The sequence below is a fragment of the Amphiura filiformis genome, chromosome 11, assembly GCF_039555335.1.
Source record: "Amphiura filiformis chromosome 11, Afil_fr2py, whole genome shotgun sequence".
Taxonomy (NCBI): domain Eukaryota; kingdom Metazoa; phylum Echinodermata; class Ophiuroidea; order Amphilepidida; family Amphiuridae; genus Amphiura; species Amphiura filiformis.
This window is the reverse complement of record NC_092638.1, coordinates 11,746,398-11,767,665: the sequence shown is the minus strand read 5'-3', so window position 1 is coordinate 11,767,665 and position 21,268 is coordinate 11,746,398. Positions and strand designations below refer to the sequence as shown.

Below are 21,268 nucleotides of genomic sequence, written 5' to 3'. Positions count from 1 at the left end.
GGCTAGATAATGGTACTCATTTTTGACATGCATGTGGTCAAATCTTTTATATTATTTTCATGCCCCAAATTGATGAATTTTGGTCCATTATCTGACCAGCATGTTATACTGATTGTGTCGGGGTTTGCGTTAAAAACTCATCTCTTTTTCCTCAATGAATATTACCCTAGTAAGAAGCAGGGCTCGAAAAAATGTTAATTTCCCAGAAAGCAAGCTAAATTTCCCACACTTTGGCATATTTTTATATGCAAACCCTCCAAATACCAGAATTTCCCTCCAAACACCAACATTTCCTGGGAATGAGCTTCCAAAATTCCCCACTTTTTCGAGCCATGGTAAGAAGTATTGTGTATTAATGAATGACGACGTTTGAGATGATGCTGGACTGATGCCTATAGGCCTATACTCTAATATCAAGTCATGTTTAAGTCTAAACGGAAGGTTTGATATGAACCTTTTAGCTGTATCCTTTTAGTTTTGGCTTTGTGTGGGCATCAGTCGGGGTGGCCTTGGGGGTGGGGGAGGGTGAGCCTGTGTGTATGTATTTCCCTTGGGATAGGCCTACTATTTTAGTCCCAATTTGTAGTGACATCACTCTGTATGATACCAAATTTTACAATTACTCTTATCATAGGCCTACAATGTATTCTTTATGCACATTAGTACCCCCCCATGTGGGCCCCCTCCCACATACCCGAAGAGTGGGGGTTCAAAAATTTGATGAATCATCATTTTTATATTGCGCATTATATATATACAGGATGTCCCAAAAAAAGGCCCCTCATTGCGCCCTCTTTTTTGCCTATTTCTGAAAAGTTGATCAATATGTTGGTATGTAAAGAAACCTTGAATCGTTAGCTTTAATAAACCAAAACAATTATTTCAATCGGCTCACAACTTTTGAAGATATGCCCTTTTGAATAAAAGTACCCGTTTTTCTCTTTTTTTACTGATAGCAAACAGAGTGGTTGGGATGGCTAATGCTGTGGAGTGGCCTGCACGATCGCCAGACTGCACACCACTTGATTTTTTTCCTTCGTGGCAAAATCCAAGATCTTCGCCGCAACCCACACCACAACACACATGTATTTTACAAAAAAACGCAGCTCTGTATTTTACCAAGGAAATATTGTTAGATTATACATGTATAAATGGGTCTCCTCTATCCAGTTAATAACTTAATGTTGTTATGACGCCATAATGTGAGTGCACCCTCACAAAATTGGGTCAAAATTGTGAAATTCTTGCAATGTACACGATAGACTCACAATCTTCGGCTAAAAATCCCACCAGCACATGATTTCCACCAGGTTATCTGCTAAATATGGAAGGAATTAATATTTTAATCTAATCACCAAGTTTGAAATCCCTTTTACTAATAATATCACCAGAGCACAATAATCATAACTTTTACTGTTAATTGCACTTCTTTACTGTTTTAAAGACACCTCCGTTATCATGGTTATGGTCATGTTTTTTATACTGGGCACCAATAAAGGGTGGCTCTGTTGCATTCTTACTCATCAAGACATGTTTACATGCATATAGTTTATTTATTTGATATTTATTATGAGCTTGTCTAGTACTATTTTGTTCCTTAGACATTGGCCTTTCAATTTCTGAAACAAAAATTTATGATTTTCATTTGTACTAATTATTGTAACTTGTTAAGTCTAATTAGTCAGGGGTGGCTCATGTGGTGGAGGATCATGTCGTGGAGGATCACAATGCAGTACAATGGTGATTTATACACTATTGTCTCAATAAACAGTATTGATGGATTTCTACTTGTTTCTGTACTTGGTCTCGGCTAAATGATATCATATTTAGCATTCATTGCCTCAGTATTTGTTAATTAGACAATTAAAAATTACTAATTACTTGTTACTACACTAATAAAGTTCATTGACCTATGCATTTGAATAGGGATTTAATGTAGGGAACATTCAAAAGGGTGCTACAGGCAAACAAAACATGATAAAAGGCTCAAATTTCTTAAGCAGACCTAGGTTGTGATCCTCTTTACTTAAGTAAAATAAAAACTAGTAAAACATAGAAGATTTATGACAAATCTGAGAGAGCGCCCTCACGCTCAATTTTGATCCAAAAAGTCAATTTTTACGAAAACGCTTTGTCAGATTCTCTTTTAAGTTTCAAAACTGGATTGTTGAGCTTATTTTACATCTAGTTACATACCTCAATCATAAAAATTTGCATCTCCAGTGCCAAATAAGGGGTGTTTTGAAGAAATTTATATAAATATAGATAGATTTTTGACAACCCTGCATTTACATAATTGAAGTACTTGACCGTCATAAGTTCCATATATGACTGGGTGGGCAATTAAGTTAGCTATATTAAACATTTGTCAAATTTTTACGTCGGGGGGTGACACCCCTAACTGAATTAATATTTTAATCCTAATTTTTGCTTGTTACACCCTGTATATTTTATGGGTCACCCTGTATAATGACTCTTATTGTATCGTTTCTGAAATCATCTGAGTATATGCTCTCAGAATATATATACTTTAATTGGGTTCTAATGTCAACTTTTGAAGTTATAGTACCAAACCTGTAAAAGCATGTGATTCGCTTGAAAAATACACATTCAACACAATTGGTGCCCAACATAAAAAACATGACCTTATATACCAATGAATATGGATCGATGCTGTGCACATAATGCAGCAATTACTCAAAACCAATTAGTCGGCCTACTATTCACATCTTATGTCATCTTTAAAATTTAAAAAGTTTTATAGATGATTGAGAGAAATAGTTTTCTATGGTATAATTTTTGTTCTTTGTCTTAATCTTATCTACAGATGATACACTTGTTTTGATACAATGGCAAAGTCTCCACAAGATAATTTCATCAGGTGCCACGCAGCCCTACATACCCTCTTATCACACACAATTCCTAGTCTCCAACATGCTGTAGACATATGGCACCAAAAGACAACTGTAACCACCCAACCGTGTTCAAACCCAGCCCAATGTCCCCCTTTCAAGAGACCTTCTCTGAAGAACAAATCATGCCCAGAATGCATTACATGGGCAACAGCCATCGAGGCTCAGGTGTACCCACCTTGGAATGTTGGTTCTCTACAGTGGATGAATGCAAACTCAACTTTGTTCAGCAAAGATCCCTTAGAAGCCATCAAACTGTTTATTTTACGGATGCCTGCAAATCAGAGAAATACGTATTCAACACTCGGTGACTTTGATACAGCCTCCCTGCTCATGATTATGGGTAAATTCAAGGAGTTTCACCTTGGAGATCAGATGGTATTTGATAATATTCAGAAGGTAAGTAAATAAGATACTGATATCCACTTGTTTGTTTTTTTAAACTACTGTGTTGTGTAGTGCAAGAAATATTATTTTAAAGTGTGACATGAGTCCATATTTGGGGCTCCCATCTTGTAGTCAGGGTTGATGATTTTTTTGATTTTTTAATAAAAATATAAAAAAATCAGATTTTTAAAATTTAAATCAGATTTTTTTATTTGAATCGATTTTTTATTTTTTAAATTCCAAGAACTGCTATATCCGATAATAAATTCAAAAGCAACCAGTGGAATGCTAGACATATACGCAATACTATCAGGTATTTACAAAAATCCAAAACATGTTTTTACATCTGAAAATTTCAAAGAAAAAATTCGGCAAAATATGGGGAAAAACCTGTTGAATTCTGCACCTTGAAGATGAATTTTTAGCAATAAAGTGACATCATAGAGGTATTTTAATTGTATCCAAACGTTGTAGAAACATCAGGAATGAAGTAAAACAGTTAATTTAACAAAGAAATTAACTTACATTTATCAAAAATGGTAAAAATGAAAAAGTTGATTTAAATCAGTGATTTAAACAAAATCAATGATTTAAATCGGCGTGATTTAAATCAAACAACCCTGCTTGTAGTTGAAGTTATAAATGTGTTAGAGAGTTGAGGTGTTCCCTTGATGCACCTTGAGTTATGATAATCTGATAGTACAAGCCATGAACATAAATAATATATCCTTCTGATAATTATTTCGTTTCAGGTAGCCCAAATCCGAAACTCGCTTGCTCACCTCAAACACAGTAACAGTCTCCATCTTGGTGACCAGACCTTCAACAACTAGTGGACAGACATCACAAACCTTGTCAACTGTTTACCAGGTATAGGACGTCCATATTTCACACAGCAGACTGCAAAAGATGTGATCACCAAGTTAACTGAGGTATGTCTTCACATGTACATCACAAATGGTTTACAGTTCAAGAGTGTCTGGTCTTTACGCAAAATAATGCATAAAATGATATCACCAAGTTGATGATGTAAACTACGGACACTACAAACCCACCCTCAAAACCCATTCAGCAATTTGCTCAATTGAAAAATCAAATTATCAAAATTCAGTAGTATAGTATGCCCCCTTTATGTACTAACGTGGCCTGCTAGTGGTCAAGCCGAAAGCTGTGTATTAAAGACAAAAAAGGCATTTTAAATGAACTGTAATATCACTACTTCATTATAGATATTACAACTTGAGATTGAAGAAGCTTTCACATTATCAAAGTTCCAATATTTTTAAAGCGCACCGTTGGATCTCATGACCTGTATAATTTTGACCAGAAACATTCCCTCCGTGGTCATGTAAAAAGTTTTCCTTGTCGATTGGTGGTGCACTGTAAATAAATTACAATTTTCGTGAGTCTTTCTACTACTTTCTTTTTATTTTTACTATTCTGTCGATTTATCCTGCAAAAAAGTACTTTAATGTAATTTTATAGACTTATCTTTTATTTATATTAGCTATTCTAATAAATGTCCAAATTTGTTCATGTTGTCGTAAAATCAATGCAAATCCCTTTAAAGACTGGACAAATTGTATTTATCACTGAGTTTGATTGATGCAAGTCTACAGGCATCCCAACCTTGGTTGTCGGTCTACCATGCCCATGAAGGCACTGGAACTGATAAATGTGGCCATAATATCATTGAAAAACGGAACTGTTGCAGCAATTATCAATCATCTGCCATTATATTTTTTGAAATTAGTGCAATTATGACATGCACCTTTTCTATTTTGGAATTTTACCAAGTAAAATAAATAACATGTATTTCGTCCCTGCCCTCACCGATTTTTGGAGATTTTCAAATATTTTTGTTATTTTTCCTCTTTGCTCCCTTACTTTGTTTCTAAAATTGTTGTAATGAAAAGACATTAGGAAGTTCTTGGTTATCATTTATAAACGCATTGCAAAAACTCTCTTCAAGCTTGGGGTAGGGCTTTGGGGAAATAACAAAAATATTAGGGGCCTCTCCGTTTTTATGATGCGTTGACAAAGACTTTTCAAATGCAATTTTACACAGAAGTGAATGGTAAAAAAATAACATAATAACAAATAATAAGCGCCTCCCTCACCGATTTTTGAAAAGTCCGGACTATATACATGTTATTTTGTTTACTTGGCTTTATCAACATTAGACCTTAACATTTTGAAATTAGCTAGCTCAGTTATGAATTCTACTTTGCTATTATGCAATTTTTAAAATGGTAAGTGTCAGTAAGCGTAATTATGCAATATCAAATATTTCATTTCATATAGCGCAATTTGTTTTTATGTAATTATCAATTAATGCCTTGAGGTGAAAATTGTCAGTATAGCATGTTAAAAGGTGCTGTTAATATATGTGACCCGTTCCTACAAAACCAGGAACAAGTCGCATTTTTGACATTTCATGATTTGAATAAAAATGTAAGCACTGGACAATAAGCTTCAAAATGATACCAAAATTATAAACATAGCATCAATACTTTTCAAGATATGGATATTTTTGTAAATTATACCTTGATATTTGTGCAAAATTGCTAGTCTGAGTAATGTGCTAATTAATTTCCTGCCTTACACAGGATTGAATAGGGATTATCATAGTTCAACTGTCAATTATTGATTAAATAAAATTCTTTTTGTGGGATAGGCTTTTACGACGGGAATTCATAACAATTAGTGGGTTTTAGCGGGTTCGCCGTCGGACAAGTTTAGAACTGTCAAGCTTTCGTCAGGAGTAGCTCTGACTTCTTCAGGACAAAGTACCTAAGAATGAGACATGTAGACCGCCCCTTGCCTACTGATGGCTCTGAAAAGAGCCGTTCACTGAAGATTGCCCCTTGTCAACAGAGAACAAGCAGATATTGCCTATCTGCTAATATAAACGGTTTTGGTGGCTCTGAAAAAGAGCCGTTCACTGAAGACTGCCCCTTGTCTACAGAAACAAGCAGACCTCAAAATTCTTTTTAATAAGTACTTTCAAGGATTTGAAAGTCCACTCAGGCCTAAGGTCAAATACCATGAAATTAAGAATACCAAAATTTGATTTTTTTATGGGAATGTCATCTTTAAAGGTATGATAACTAAAAAACATGCCTGGCGACTTGTTCCGGGGTTTGTTGGAGCTGGTCACATATAGTATAATACTTTTATGGCTATTGGCACTTATAGCGCCTTTCTCATCATGCCCTGATGAAGACATCTACAATGTATAATTTTTAAAGACTGAACAAGATGTAATCATCCAAGTTACCTAATTCTAGTAAATGTAACTCGAGTATCTTCATTTATCATGCTATTATTGGTATCTGTTGTACAAATAAGAAACATCACAATATATGGGCTCGTTTGGGCTCTGTCTCAAGGTAATGTACCTAAGCATGAAAGTATTTCAGAAAAATATAATTATTTATTCAATAAATTGACTTTTGTCACTCCCAATTCAGTGCTGTGTAATTGTTGAAATACATTACTCTATTCTCAGAATTGCATTTACGCTTTAACATCCAGAGGGCTCTTGGCAAATCATATTATACATATATATATACATGTACATTATACATATATATGGGCAATTCCAAGCAAAAGTGGACATGACTCAAAAAAATGAAATTGCCAATATATATTTCTTTTAACTTTTATATTATTCCAAACAGATGTAAGGTTCAAGTTATAAACTTTTTTCGGCATTTTCTAACATTTTGGGTTTTTTAAAAAGTTTCTTTGGAGAGTGTATTTTAAGTGAAAAACTCCTGTTCAACTTAGATATTTTCTAAGTGGGCCTATTTGATTAAACATGGGCACTTTTCTTTTAAATTTGATACATTTTATATCTCTGAAATATGGTCTTCAAGAAACATCCAACACATTTTAAATAATCCCCCACTAATTTTTTTTTCTTTCATTGCGTTTTCATAGCACTAAATATGGCGTAGCACGAGTTACCGAAAAGATGCATTTTTTATGTATTTTCAAAATGTTGGCAATGTAATTGATGCCACTTATTATTTTCCTTCTACTAGTAGTGCCTTGAGTAAAATAAGAAATTAATATACAAAACACTATCCATCACATAATAATGACCCATTAAAAACTGTAGCACGAGTTACCAGTAGCACGAGTTACCGATGTAGCACGAGTTACCATAGCCCACTCACCCCTGTACCAGCAAAGGTAATGCAAAATCTACCACTTGGCAGCAATAGAGGATCTCCCAACTACATGAATATGCATTTATATGTGACCATGGTATTGGTAACTTTTTTTTTTCTTTCATTGCGTTTTCATAGCACTAAATATGGCGTATACGAGTTACCGAAAGATGCATTTTTTATATATTTTCAAAATGTTGGCAATTTAATTGATGCCACTTATTATTTTCCTTCTGCTTGTAGTGCCTTGAGTAAAAATAAGAAATTAATATACAAAACACTATCCATCACATAATAATGACCCATTTAAAACTGTAGCACGAGTTACCAGTAGCACGAGTTACCGATGTAGTACTGAGTTACCATAGCCCACTTCCCCTGTACCAGCAAAGGTAATGCAAAATCTACCACTTGGCAGCAATAGAGGATCTCCCAACTACATGAATATGCATTTATATGTGACCATGATATTGGTAACAGCTTTCTAGCAGCAGTACTGGAGGGGAAGGGGGCAGCCTGCCCCATGACAAACTAGAATTATGCAGTTCGTAATTAAGGTGCCCATACACACACACACACAAAAGTGTGTAAATAACAAAGGTTTGTAAATAAAAAATAATATGCAATATGCAAATAAGCTCATTAATATTCATAAATATGCAAATAACATGTGTTACGTTCACTAGCACTGCCGGCTTATCTTCTTAATAAAACTATGAAATCACACCATCAGGCGAAGTTTTACCATAATTCTTAGACTAGTTAGAGTCCTTTTTATTCCTCTCTCCTCCTTTTTTTCCAATTCCTTCCACTTATTCTTTTTCCTCATTTTCCCTCGCGCAGCTCTTCCTCAAACGCAAAATCTCACGCGTCGCTCCCTCAAGACAAGCGCCATTGCGTTACACCATGAAATCCTATTAATATCATGACACTCCCGAACTCCTATATGATTGTGTCAATCATCTGAAAATTTTAGTGAGCAGTGCAGTTTTGTCTTCTTGATCGTGCACACAACTTATCAAAATTTTTACAGAAATTTCCAGCAAAATTATATTTAACTGAAATTGCCAATATGACTTTTTCCAAATTGATAAAAGATTGAACTGTATGCATCATTTTTCAACTTCTTCAACTTGTGCATGCATAAACATGCTGAAATTATAATAAGCCAGAGCTTTTTCTGACATTTTGTACAATACTGAGGAAAACTGTATTGTTCCTCATTATGGTAACTCTTTTCTCTACCACTTGCTATTAAAATAAAATACTTAGGTTGTATTAAACATGACCAACCTATAGTACTTTTATCAATGATAAGACTTTTGGTTCGCATGACACAATAATTATCATAAAATTAAATTCGTTTAACATATATACATACAACATATTTTATGTTGTGATTGTATCTTCATTTCATGACTCCAAAAGTTCTTTTAACATATGTACATTTACACAAATTTCACAGATGCATTTTAACGCTAATTATTAAAATATGCCTTATACAATGTATACGGACCCTTATACAATTATACTGGTTTTATGCTGTTTGAATTGCACATTTTTAGCATACATCTGAACAGTTATTTAACTGTTTATCTCCTGCTTAAGCCATCTGCATTTGCATTGGCTACACCTTTTCTATACTCTATGCTGAAAGTGAACTGCTGTAGGATTAAAGACCATCTCATTAATCTATTGTGAGTGGTTCGTGTGTTTTCAAGCCATTTTAATGCCTGATGGTCAGTAATAACTGTAAACTTTTGTCCAAATAAATAGTACCTGAGTTTGTTGATTGACCACACAATCGCTAAACATTCCTTCTCAGGGACTGAATAGTTGACTTCATTTGGCTTAAGTTTCCTGCTTAAGTATACTATTGGGTGATCTCTGTTATCATGCATCTGACTTAAAACACACCCAATTCCAAATTTTGATGCATCTGTTTGCACCATAAATGGCTTCGTGAAATCTGGTGTACGTAGAATTGGTTTACTAGTTAGGTTTGATTTCAACTTGATAAATGCTTCTTTGCAGTCTGGTTTCCAAGCTACTGTATTGGGAACATTCTTTTTAATAAGATCAATGAGTGGTTTTGCAATCTCAGCATACTTCGAACAAATTTCCTGTAATATCCAGTTAGTCCCAGAAATGCCCTTACATTTTTTCTTTTTAATGGGAGTTGGGAACTTTTCAACAGACTCTAGTTTGTCTACAGTGGGTTCAATTTGCTCATTTCCCACTTTATGACCTAGATATGTGACTTGTTGAAAAGCTATCTTTGACTTAGCTGGCTTGATTGTTAAACCTGCATTCTGAATTTTTCCTAGCACCACATCTAAGTGTTCTAGGTGTTCTTCCCAAGTGTTTGAATATATACAGATATCATCTATGTATTGTTTACAAAATTCAGAACAGTCTTGTAGTACCGTGTCCACTAATTTCTGAAAAGTTGCACTACTATTTTGCATCCCAAATGGCATAACATTATACTGAAATTGACCAAATGGTGTTACAAATGCCGATTTAGCCTTTGCCTGTTCATCTAAGGGAACTTGATAAAAACCCTTTGTTAGGTCAAGTGTTGAAATATACTTTCCTTTTGCAACTTCATCAAGTATTTGGTCAATTCTAGGGATGCAATATGGGTCAAATTCTGTAATTTTGTTTAAGGCACGATAATCTGTACATAACCTTATGTCTCCATTTGGCTTTGCAACTACAACAATAGGTGAGGCATAAGCACTGGTGGTGGGTTCGATTACACCCAACCTCAACATACTATCCAGTTCCTCTTTCACCTTTTGTTTGAGTGCATGTGGTGTCCTATAGGCACGTTGTCTAATTGGTACTTCACTTGTTGTCTTCACTATGTGACTGATCACATTGGTTCTACCTGGTACATCAGAAAACGCTTTACTATGAGCTTTTAAAACAGTGGACATTTCCTTTTTCTGTATTTGTGATACAGATTCACAGATAGTTGTGTCTTTCCATGTTTGTGTTTGTGTGTATGTAGGACCAATGTTGTCTTCTAGAAATTGTGTTTCTAGCTCATTGTCTTCTTCTTCACTCAACGTTCCCACACCGCTTTCTTGTACTACTCCAGTTACACAGTAACAGTTGTAGATATAGTCTGTATGCTCCCTGCTATACCATTTTTTGCAGAGGTTTGCATGTAAGACTCGTTTGGATTTTCTTTTGTCAGGCATTATTATTTCATAATTGGCATCCCCAATTTTCTTACTTATTTTGTAGGGCCCTGCCATTTTGAATCCAATTTTCCTGCTCCTTCTGGCAAGAACACCAATACTTCCTCCCCTACCTGATATGTCCTGTCTTGTGCATGTTTGTCATAATAATATTTCATTTTCTTCTGACTGATTTCTTTGTTTGCCCTGGCACTTGCCATCCATTTAGTTAAATTTGCTGACATTTCTAGGAGGTGTTCTGCCACATTTTGAGGTTCTTTGGTTTGTTCAAGCCATCCCTCCTTAATAAGACTTAGTGGTCCCCTAATTTCCCTACCATAGAGTAAGTGAAATGGAGAATATCCAGTTGCTTCACATGGCACCTCTCTGTATGAAAACAGAAACAGGGTATTTGATCATCCCAATTTACTTTCTGTTCTTCAGTTAGTGACTTAATCATGAGCTTTAGTGTCTCGTGGAACCTTTCAGTCATACCATTCATTTGTTGATGATATGGTGTAGTAGGAATTTGTTGAATTCCTAATCTTGAGCACATATCTTTGACTACGTGGGACATGAAATTTGTGCCTTGATCATGAATGATCTCTGATGGTAGGCCTACTCTAGAAAATACAGTGATTAAAGCATTTGCTACCGTGCTAGCCTTCTGATCTGGTAAGGGGATGGCTTCTGGGTATCTCGTGGCATAATCACATACTGTTAACATACACCTGTTCCCCTTTTCAGTGACTGGCAATGGGCCTACAATGTCAATTCCCACCCTTTTGAAGGAGTGTCAATTATTGGCATTGGCTGAAGAAATTGTCTGTTTTTCACCATTGACTTGTACTGACATTCTGAACAGTTTTGACAGTATTTTCTGACTTCAGCAAATATACCTGGCCAAAAGAAATGGGCAGTAATTCTGTCTGTAGTTTTCCTTATACCCATGTGCCCTGCCTTATCATGTGCAATTTCAATTAGTTGCTGCCTATATTGCTTAGGTACAATAATTTGCTCATCTACCTGTCTCTTTTGTTTTCTGCTTGGGACCCACTTTCTCATCAGTATATCTGCCTGTTTATAAAAACAAACATTGTGATTGTTGATATCCGATTTTGGCACCACATTGTCACGTACACCTTGAAGTGTATCATCCTCATTTTGCATTTTTTTTAGTGCTTGCACATCACTTTGTAACACTAACAGGTTGTCAGTTTTATCCTGCTTCTTGGTACCCTGTACATTTGCTTGCTCATCTACCTGTGATTGTACATGGTCATTTGAATTAACCTGAGTTGGTTTATCATTAACGTGTTGATCTGACTGTTGTGTTGTCATTTGTGAAGTAGGCCTACATGTTCTGTTTACACCTTGAACTTCAGAGTTGTTCTCATAACTTTGCAAATTTCCCTCACCTTGTACCAAATTATCAATTTCTCGGGCTTTTTGTGCTCTTGTCATTACCAGCATAGGTTTTGCATTAAGCCAATCTGACCATGTATCAATGTCTTGTCCTAGCAAAACATCGTGTGTAATTCCCTCAAGTACAGCTACTCTGACTTTACCTGAAATTACTTGACAATCTATGTTTACTTCAGCTAACGGTGCAGTGACGACACCATTTATGCCTTTCAATAAAGTGTATTGACCTTGCAAATAGTTTTCTTGAGGTACAAATTTTGCATCTACCGCTGTATGTTCACAGCCTGAATCACGGTATATTCCAACCCTTTTCCCTTCTACTGTCCCCTCAATAATGAACAACTCATTTGCCTTTGAACTCCTAGGAGGGCCATGATTTGCTTCTTGTTTTGCACCATATGGCATTTCACATCTGTACATACTTGCGGCATTTCACAAAATTATACAGCACATCAGGCCACCATATCCAACCAAACCAAGTTTGAAGGTGATTGGTTATTGTGTTTATAATGCTGCAAAGTGGATTAATGAAAATGTAGGCAAAATTTGTAAATAAGCTCATTAATATTCATAAATATGCAAATAACATAACACAAAACTACACAGCACATCAAGCCACCATTATTCTATCACCATACCGGTACCAAGTTTGTAGTTATTGTGTTGGAGCTGTACAGTGGATTAATGAATTTGCTTCCGCCCAGACAGCCAAACAAAGAAAGAAACAAACAAACAACCAACCAGGCAACCACACATGTGTGGGGGCCAAAAATTAAAGAGAAAAGTGACCTCCTGTCGCAGGAAAATTAAAGTAAAAATATGGAAGGCAAAGATAGAGATAAGATTCAAGGAGCCAGTTTCCACCCCGATCATGTGCCAAAATAGTGTAAATTTATTTATACCAAATTTTTGCACACACCAATAAAGTCCTTTTTTTTAAAAAAGCTCAAAGACTTTACATTGTACAGTCTCTCTAAAAAAAACATGCTATTTAGCATATATCCCACTAATAATACCTGGTCAAAATGATGCAACCAAAATTTTTAGCCCTCCACCCCCTACATTGTAGGATCTAGCCTAAGAACCAATCAATTAATATGGACCTCATGGAAGAACAGAGGATACCTTAAAACATCCACTGAATGAGTAACCGAGGCAAAAGAAGAAATAAAACAAACAAACAAAATAGATACTGGAAATCCTGAGATTAACAGCCACAGTGACATTGTTGATACTGAGATTTGTATAGTTCTGAGATTTGTATTGGAAATTGGTTTGTTGTTGAGTGTTATGAGGCTCATTTTCCAGCTTAGTGCAGTGATTGAAATCGGGCAAACTAGAGTATTTGCTCCAAGCAGGAAATGGTCTCAACCAAAAGATGACCAAACATTCTATAACTCAGAAAGAAATTTTTAAAACACTTACAGAGCAAATAACCATGAACATTACAAGTTTTGTGAGGGAATTTAGAGTCAAATAACATGGAAGTAAAAGTTTTATCAATTGTTGATTGTTCAATTTAACTGTTTAAATTTAAGCCCTAGAATAAAATATCCAAACAGGATCTAGCAAGGCGTATGTAAGGCTGGGATGTTTGAATGTAATGTGTGTGGTACATTGTATGCTGGTACATACACTGAATAGTGTTATTTGTACATAGATGGGTTATTTGGGGGGTTATTTGTACATAGATTGAGTTATTTGATCATTACACCAGTTGTTGAGGAATTGTTATCAAAAAAATTGACATTTAGATGAACAATACCATTTTATATATGGCGGACAAACTGTAGCACGAGTTACCGTAGTACGAGTTACCATGTTTTTGCCAATCAATGTAAAACTATGAGGGGCACAACTTTTTAAGGTATACCAAAACAAACCTTATTATAGCAATTACTTATCATATAATCAATAAGGCTTTAGTGTTTTTTGTTTTAGCACACCATCAAAATAAAAATGAGTGATTTTTAAGCATGTCCTCTGCTCGTAGTACGAGTTACCGATTTTACAGCTGTCCCATACATACAAAAGTTGATATCCTGAATTAGCAATACTATGAGGATCTAGCCTTGAATGTTGAGTATTAAAATACACAAAATACAGATTCCAATCAAATCAATTTAAAAGCTGGAGCACAAAGTATGTAAAAGGACGCCATAAAGTGTAGCACGAGTTACCGTGGAATTGCCCATATGTAAAATGATGCAGTTTGATGGCAAATTTGAATTCACCTAGGCAGCATACCTAGAAGTAGTTTAGTTATAAACAGAAGTCATTAGTAGACAAGAAATCCAGCTCAACATCAATATTAAAAGGGCATTTCGTGATCCACAGCCTCATCCCCCCACCCACTTTTCTCAAAAAGTTCAGATTTTAAGATCTAGCCAAGAATTTGCTCATCGATAGCTTCACATTTGTAGGCTAGAGACCAGTGTTTACTCTCTTTAGAAATTGGGTGCGCCAAATGAGACATTATCTTCCCAAATTGCCCAAATTTTGGCTCAGTAATTCCCCAAATTGACTAATTGTAATACAGCATTGCAAATTTGTGTGCGCCAAAAATAATTTTCACTGGGCCAAAAATGAGACACACAGCCTCTGAGTAAACACTGCTAGAGACCATTGCATTCTAAATCTAGTCGGATTCGCTGTCAAAGCATGACACCGTGTAAAGCAATGGAAGTTCACTGACAAAAGTAAACACAGCGGATCACTACTGGTTGTTGCTAAAAATTACACTTTACAGCAAAATTTTAGACTTTCTAAAATAGGCAAATCTTGCGCAAAAGATACAATTGACTCATCAAAATAACTTTCATCCAAATTTCAACATTAACAGAATAAACAACCTCCGGTTCGAAAAATTGCACCGCTGTCTGACCGAAAAACGATAGCAACATACTCTGAATGCGTAACTCTCATGTGCAAATTCAAAGCTAGAGACGAGTTCTCGAATAACCGGAAACCTCTAGCCACATAATGTTTATGTACCAAAAATTTCTTGTAGATTAATTCGTTAGCAAAAATATTGTCACATTTGAATTTCGTTCTGGTACATTTTGTATACCAGAACGAAATTTATACAACAGTGCAGTGGCCTCCTATGGAGCAGTATAATACATGTACATCATGCATAACTCGCAAGCGCAAAATCGGAATCAACTGAAATTTTGGGAATAAGCTATTTTTGCTATATCTACTGAAAAATGTCATAAAAGAGGATGCTAGGCGGGATGCTAGGCTGTATTCCATAGTGGCGTATAGTGGGGCACCGCGAATAAACAACTTTTTTAGAAAGTCGGGGGTTGTTTTCTCGGGGGGAAAAATATTTTGCAGTGTAGTCAGGGGTAAGGAATAAGGTCCAAAAGTAGAGGGTCAGAGTTCACCCCTGAGCTTGCACATATTCCCAATATAGAGGGTGAAAAATTGATATTTTTTTAATTTAGAGGGTCATTTATCCCTGATCGGGGGTTAACGCTACCCCTGCATAACAGTACAATGTAGGCCCTATGCCTTATAATTATCAAGCATGAATCACATGGTTTTATTTAAAACAAACTTATATCACTGCTATTCAAAAGTATCTCATTTTGGAAAATGGATCTCATTTTGGAATCATCTCAAATTGAATAGAATTGAGAAGCAATTTGAGATCCAATATGAGATCCAATTTGAATGTCAAATTGAGATATAATCCACCCAATTAGTTTTATTGGGTGCTAACTATTATAGTTGCAGTTGGTGAAGTATGGTACATGGAACCAGATGTACCCAGTGTCTGGACTTGTCATGGTCAAGTATATTAGGTTTAATTGCTGTTCATGGTCTTTTGTAAACAACCAATTCATGTCTCTTGTTCTGTGTCCTCATATAAGGTCAACCCTCTGATGTTGAATGCATTTGTAGTACACTATAAAATAGTAACTTCAAAAGATTTTTCAGCTTTTCTCCAGTTAAGTTTGAGAGGGAGGGAATTGAACAAATCTTAATCAAGTTTGTAGGAAAAAAAATAGAGAATGCAATTTTCAATGTTTCAGAAGTGTTAGCTGAGAATGTGATAAATTTGATGCGCACGTTCCTACAGAGAAGTGGTTTCATTTAATTTGTTGAGCACCAACATTGAGTGAAAAATATGCCTGGTACTTTTAAGTGGGAAATAAAAAACAGGTAGGCCTAATGCCAAAAATCATTTGCACAAAACTAGAGTATAGTAAAATAGCAAACTTAATTACTAACAAAGGAATATCCAACAGAATAGTTCATTTCTGGTTGTTTGCTACGTACTAGTATTTGTAAAAAAAATTAAATAAAATTAAAAAGAGTTTTGTAAATAAATCATCATAGAGAAAACTGAAGAAAAAAAACCCTGATAATGTGGGATTATACATTAGTGTAGTATCAATAACACATGTACATGCACTGGTATTGACCTTGTCTTCTTGGCAGAGAAACATGATCTGTAACTTGTAATATAAGCACTAAATTCCTATGCTACTTAAATTGGAGCATTTGGCCTTGCTCTAACAAAATACAATTTTGGTGATCCCCATCCAACTTCTTTGACCATGAGATGACAAACATTTTGTACTAAGCACCAATTGGGTGATTATGGATCTCATATTGGTACTCAAATTCATTCTCAAATTGCATCTCAATTCTATCCAATTTGAGATGATTTTCAAAATGAGATCCATTTTCCAAAATGAGATAGTTCTGTACAACAGTGTATTGACCATCAAAACGAATAAAAACAGTCGCTTCTCAGCACACGATATTCAAAACTCCACCGCCGAAATTGTCTAAGTGCAATATCCAGCGTTTGAAATAAGGCACGTCCTTGCGTCAAATAGCCGTGAAAGTAGGCGCGGACCCGCAAATTTCCTACGGTACGGGTCCACGTGACCCGTAAAAATTGAACCAAGCAAAGAGCAGCTAGCAAAGGCTAGCACAGGAAAGCTGCAGGATGGCGCACACCTTCCTGTGTAAGGGAATGTCAATATGAGCCCTAATACGTCCAGCTCCCTGAGACACTTTCATTTTAGTTTCCCATCAAGTTTTCAACCCAGGTTTTCAATTTTCTACAATCTACATGCATGTACCATGATCGTTGTTGTCTTATTGTCGTCAACGACATACTGTGACTTGTGACTGCTATGATGTTCGTGCACAAGCAGGAGGTATTGCTAGTTATTTTTTCTATAGTCTACACCAACATTTAATACTTCATAATATTATTAATAGTCGGACCCTTGAAAATTAGTGAGGGCCCTTGAAATTTCAAAAAGGGTCTGGAGTCGGACCCTTGAAAATTGTTGAGGACCCTTGAAATTTCAACGGGATTTTTCTTATTTCAAGGCCTGACAATATCTAGACTAGGTCTAGGAACACGCAAGGAGGGTGTCAAACACAGAATTGGTAAAGCGCTAGATCACCGGCGTAGGTGCTGTTCAAAGACTGCATCCAATTTGGAGTGTCAAAGGATATTTGCCACTCAACCAAAGTTGAACTGTATAGAGCACTACTTAAGGGATGGGGTATGAACGTTTGGACAGTATTTATTGTGGGCAGACATATCGAATTGCATTCTGAATAAGAAGAATGTCTTCTGAAGTTCTGATATCAAATAATTTTGATTTTTTGAAATTCGCAATGTAATACACATTTTATGGCAAATGATTTTAAAATGGATATTTTTTATATTTAACAGTACTCGAAGTAAACTTTATAAAGCTGATGATTTATAAATTTAGGTGGGATGAAAAGCCGACGATCAATTGAAAATTTTGCTCAAGTTTGTATTGAAGATATGGATTTTTTTTTAAATTAGGTCTTTTTGGGAAAAAAATCCATATCTTCAATATGAAAGGTCAAAATTTTCAATTGATCGTCGGCTTTTCCTCCCAGCTACATACACTTTAAGAAAATTTCGATTTATGAAATTTACTTCATGGACTGTTATATCATGATATATGATATTTGATATCAGAAAGACATTCTTCGTACATGTATTATGAATTCAATTCGATATACATGTCTGATGTGCTCTCGTGTCCCACAAAAAATGCTGTCGAAACGCTCAAAAGGCTCATTCCAGATCCCTTAAAGGCCCACAATCGTTGGCTTGGTCAACTGGCCAGTTGGTAGGCGACCTTGTCCTTATAGATCACACTCATGTATACAAGTATACATGTCTGGACTTAGGTGGTGTCTGGACTGACACCCCCTGGGCCACATAACTCAATTAGGTAGTTCATTATTCCAGATGTGGTGGTGGACCTTTAAGTTTTTTCCATCCTGCTAATGCTATATTCAATCGGTCGGACATCCGGGAACATTGTCCCCTTCATCCCCTTTGCACAAGCGCGCGCATAGCAACCAGCTCGAGAAAGGGGAACTGCACATGCCTAGTATTGCGCACACTGGTTTTACAAGGCTATTTCCCTTTGTGACATCAGCTCGACCAAGCGAATGGGACAGAAACCTGGGCCTTGAAAACCTCGAGATTACAGGGTTGGCAATTTTTTTGATTTATTTAATTTAGATCGATTTTTTTGATTTTTTTAATTCCAAGAACTGCTATATCCCATGATAAAGTCAAAAGAGACCAGTGGAATACTAGACATATGCACAATCCTATCATGTATTTACAAAAAGTCAAAACGCATTTTCAGATGTGAAAATTTCACAGAAAAAATTTGGTAAAAATCATGGGAAAAAACCTGTTGAATTCTGCACCTTGAAAATGATTTTTTTTAGCAATAGATAAAATGACATCATAGAGGTATTTAATTGTACCCAAAAGGTTTAGAAGCATTACAAATGAAGTAAAACAGTCAATTCAAGGAAGAAATTAACTTAAATTTATCAAAAATTGTAAAAATTGTACAAGTTGATTTAAATCAGTAATTTTTTTTTTTTAAAATCATTTGATTTAAATCGCGATTTAAATCGCCAACCGTGCTCGAGAACCGTCTGCTTGTCTGACATTAAGCGCATACCATAATTAATCATTGGTACTGATTTATATTATTTGATCTCTCTGTAGGCAAGCTGTGCTCATTACCGGATGGTTGTTCGTGATGTCCGTACACTGCAGATACTTCAACTGTATACATGTCTTGACACAGTCCAGTCCATTGAGGTATGGTAATATTTTAATTAATTGACATGGTGTGTAGCCAGATTCACCTGATCTTGAAAATGACATGTTTATATAATTTGTCCTCATCAATTCGTAATTCAATCAGTTGTCACAGATGGGCTATAAAACAAATATTCATGAGTCCTCAATATAATTGTACATTGTACATGTCAAAATTATCATAAGGAGTGGAACTTACAGAAATGTAAATATTTAAGTACAAACATCGTGTACGCTGTATACAATGTACACTAACCTGATTTGTATCATACATGGAAGTTTCAATCGAACAGTGCACTTGAGCTTCCGTTTACAATGAGGATGGGCAAAGTAAAGTTTCAGGATCCCAATTTTGTTGCACATTGCAAGAATCAAACATTTGTTTTGCATAATGAAGTTTAGGAGACCCCTTGACAAGATTCAAAAATCACTTCTGTGATTATCACAGATTTAAATCCATAGGTTAAGTGGGTTTACAGTACACTGGGACTACACCTGTTTTACACCTTTACCATGAGCCCAAGAAGATGGATGAAAACAGATTAATTATACTAAATTGATTTCCTTGTTGTTTGTTTGTTTTACAGTGGTCATCGGATTCTATGTTCATTTTATGCAGCATGTATAAAAGAGGTATAGTGCAGGTGAGTCATTAACAGGGACAGGCGATTTGCGCGCAATTTTTTTTTCCGTGCAATTCCGCGCAATTGGCTATTTTTTTCCTACATGTATGGGCAGGGATACATAATTTGCACTGAAAAAGAAGTTCTGCGCAATTTGCTATTTTTTCCGCGCAAATCGCCTGTCCCTGGTCATTAATGATATTTCAAAAGGGTATGTCAGTCATTTTGCAAAATTTTAGTTTTGATTATAAATACTTAACTGAAAACAAAACAGCTTTTCAAACCAAAAGTGCCGGGTCTTCCCTTCTCTCCGAACACCGTCAATCTGAACCCCCGTCATTCCGAAAACCATTAAGTTTTCAGACAGAGGTTCGGATTGACAGTGGTTCGGACTGACAGGGTGTCCTCAAAGAGTCACACGTCCAATTCAAGGAGAAAGGTAAACAACATCAAAAAGAATTGCCCAAATTGATGAAGACAGCCTCTATTAGGAGGAGTTAAGGAGGAAAGTTGCCCCCTTGGCTGGAAATTCTGGGACAAAATTGACAAAACTTGTGATGTGCACCTTCGATTCCTTTTGGCCAATTTTAGGCCAAAATAACTTAGTAAACTTAAGGATACGATCCATGATTTACCGACAAGTGACTCATTTCGAATGCGATCATGAATTTTGAAGAAAAAAAAAAAAGTTTCCACAGGCTTCGTTGGGACTCGAACCAGCGATTCTAAACTTTCTTCGATTCACGCGTCTAGCGCTTTACCACTCGGCCACCGTGGCAGATGAGCGGATGAGTGTAATGATAAAAGATAAATCTCATAATGCCATCTTTAGCCTTTTGTTTACTAAAAAAGATGTGTTTTGTAAAGATAGATTAGCCGTTTTATGCATAAATAGCACGAACGTTTGGGAAAGGTTTCAAACAAATAATAAAGACACTGATGTGATGATGAAATTGCGTAAGTCAGGAATTATCTGCGTCGCAATGTTTTGTTTTGGTTTTAGGAATTTGACCTTAAAATTTACGACTTCATGACATTATCATTCGAAATCAACAAAAGATATTTCAACACCATATGTCCTCATTCTTTCTCTAGAATGTTTTGTACATGTATGTGAAATAGCTTCAGCAATGGTTCGCTGCATAATGGTAAAAATAGCCGTGACCTAAAAAAGGGCGAGAGGTACCATATTTACAGATTCAAGCTAAATTTAAAATTGATATAAAACGTTTGTTTTTTGATCGATTACAAAAATAAATTTTTGTCGTATAAAGAAATAGTATCTGGCGTGAATTACACTACAGTTTTTATTCCTAGGGCTCTTTGACTTCTTCAAATAATTTTTTTAATGATAGCGTGAATCCCCTGGCCCTCTATAATTATGCACAAAAGATCGACCCCCTTAATAAAA

General features: G+C 35.7%; 2 protein-coding genes across 3 annotated transcripts in view; one reads left to right on the top strand and one right to left on the bottom strand.

Annotated features, from left to right (window-relative positions):
- LOC140164357 (monocarboxylate transporter 12-like) overlaps window positions 1-21,268 on the bottom strand; it is a 272,528-nt gene that overhangs the window by 170,478 nt on the left and 80,782 nt on the right. The window lies entirely within an intron of this gene.
- LOC140164352 (WD repeat-containing protein WRAP73-like) overlaps window positions 2,828-21,268 on the top strand; it is a 36,887-nt gene continuing 18,446 nt past the window's right edge. Inside the window, exons 1-4 of the mRNA XM_072187624.1 lie at window positions 2,828-3,311; window positions 4,052-4,231; window positions 19,139-19,234; window positions 19,822-19,878. Of these exons, the coding sequence (XP_072043725.1) occupies window positions 19,160-19,234; window positions 19,822-19,878 (132 nt within the window). The 5' untranslated portion in view covers window positions 2,828-3,311; window positions 4,052-4,231; window positions 19,139-19,159. The remainder of the gene's footprint in view (window positions 3,312-4,051; window positions 4,232-19,138; window positions 19,235-19,821; window positions 19,879-21,268) is intronic.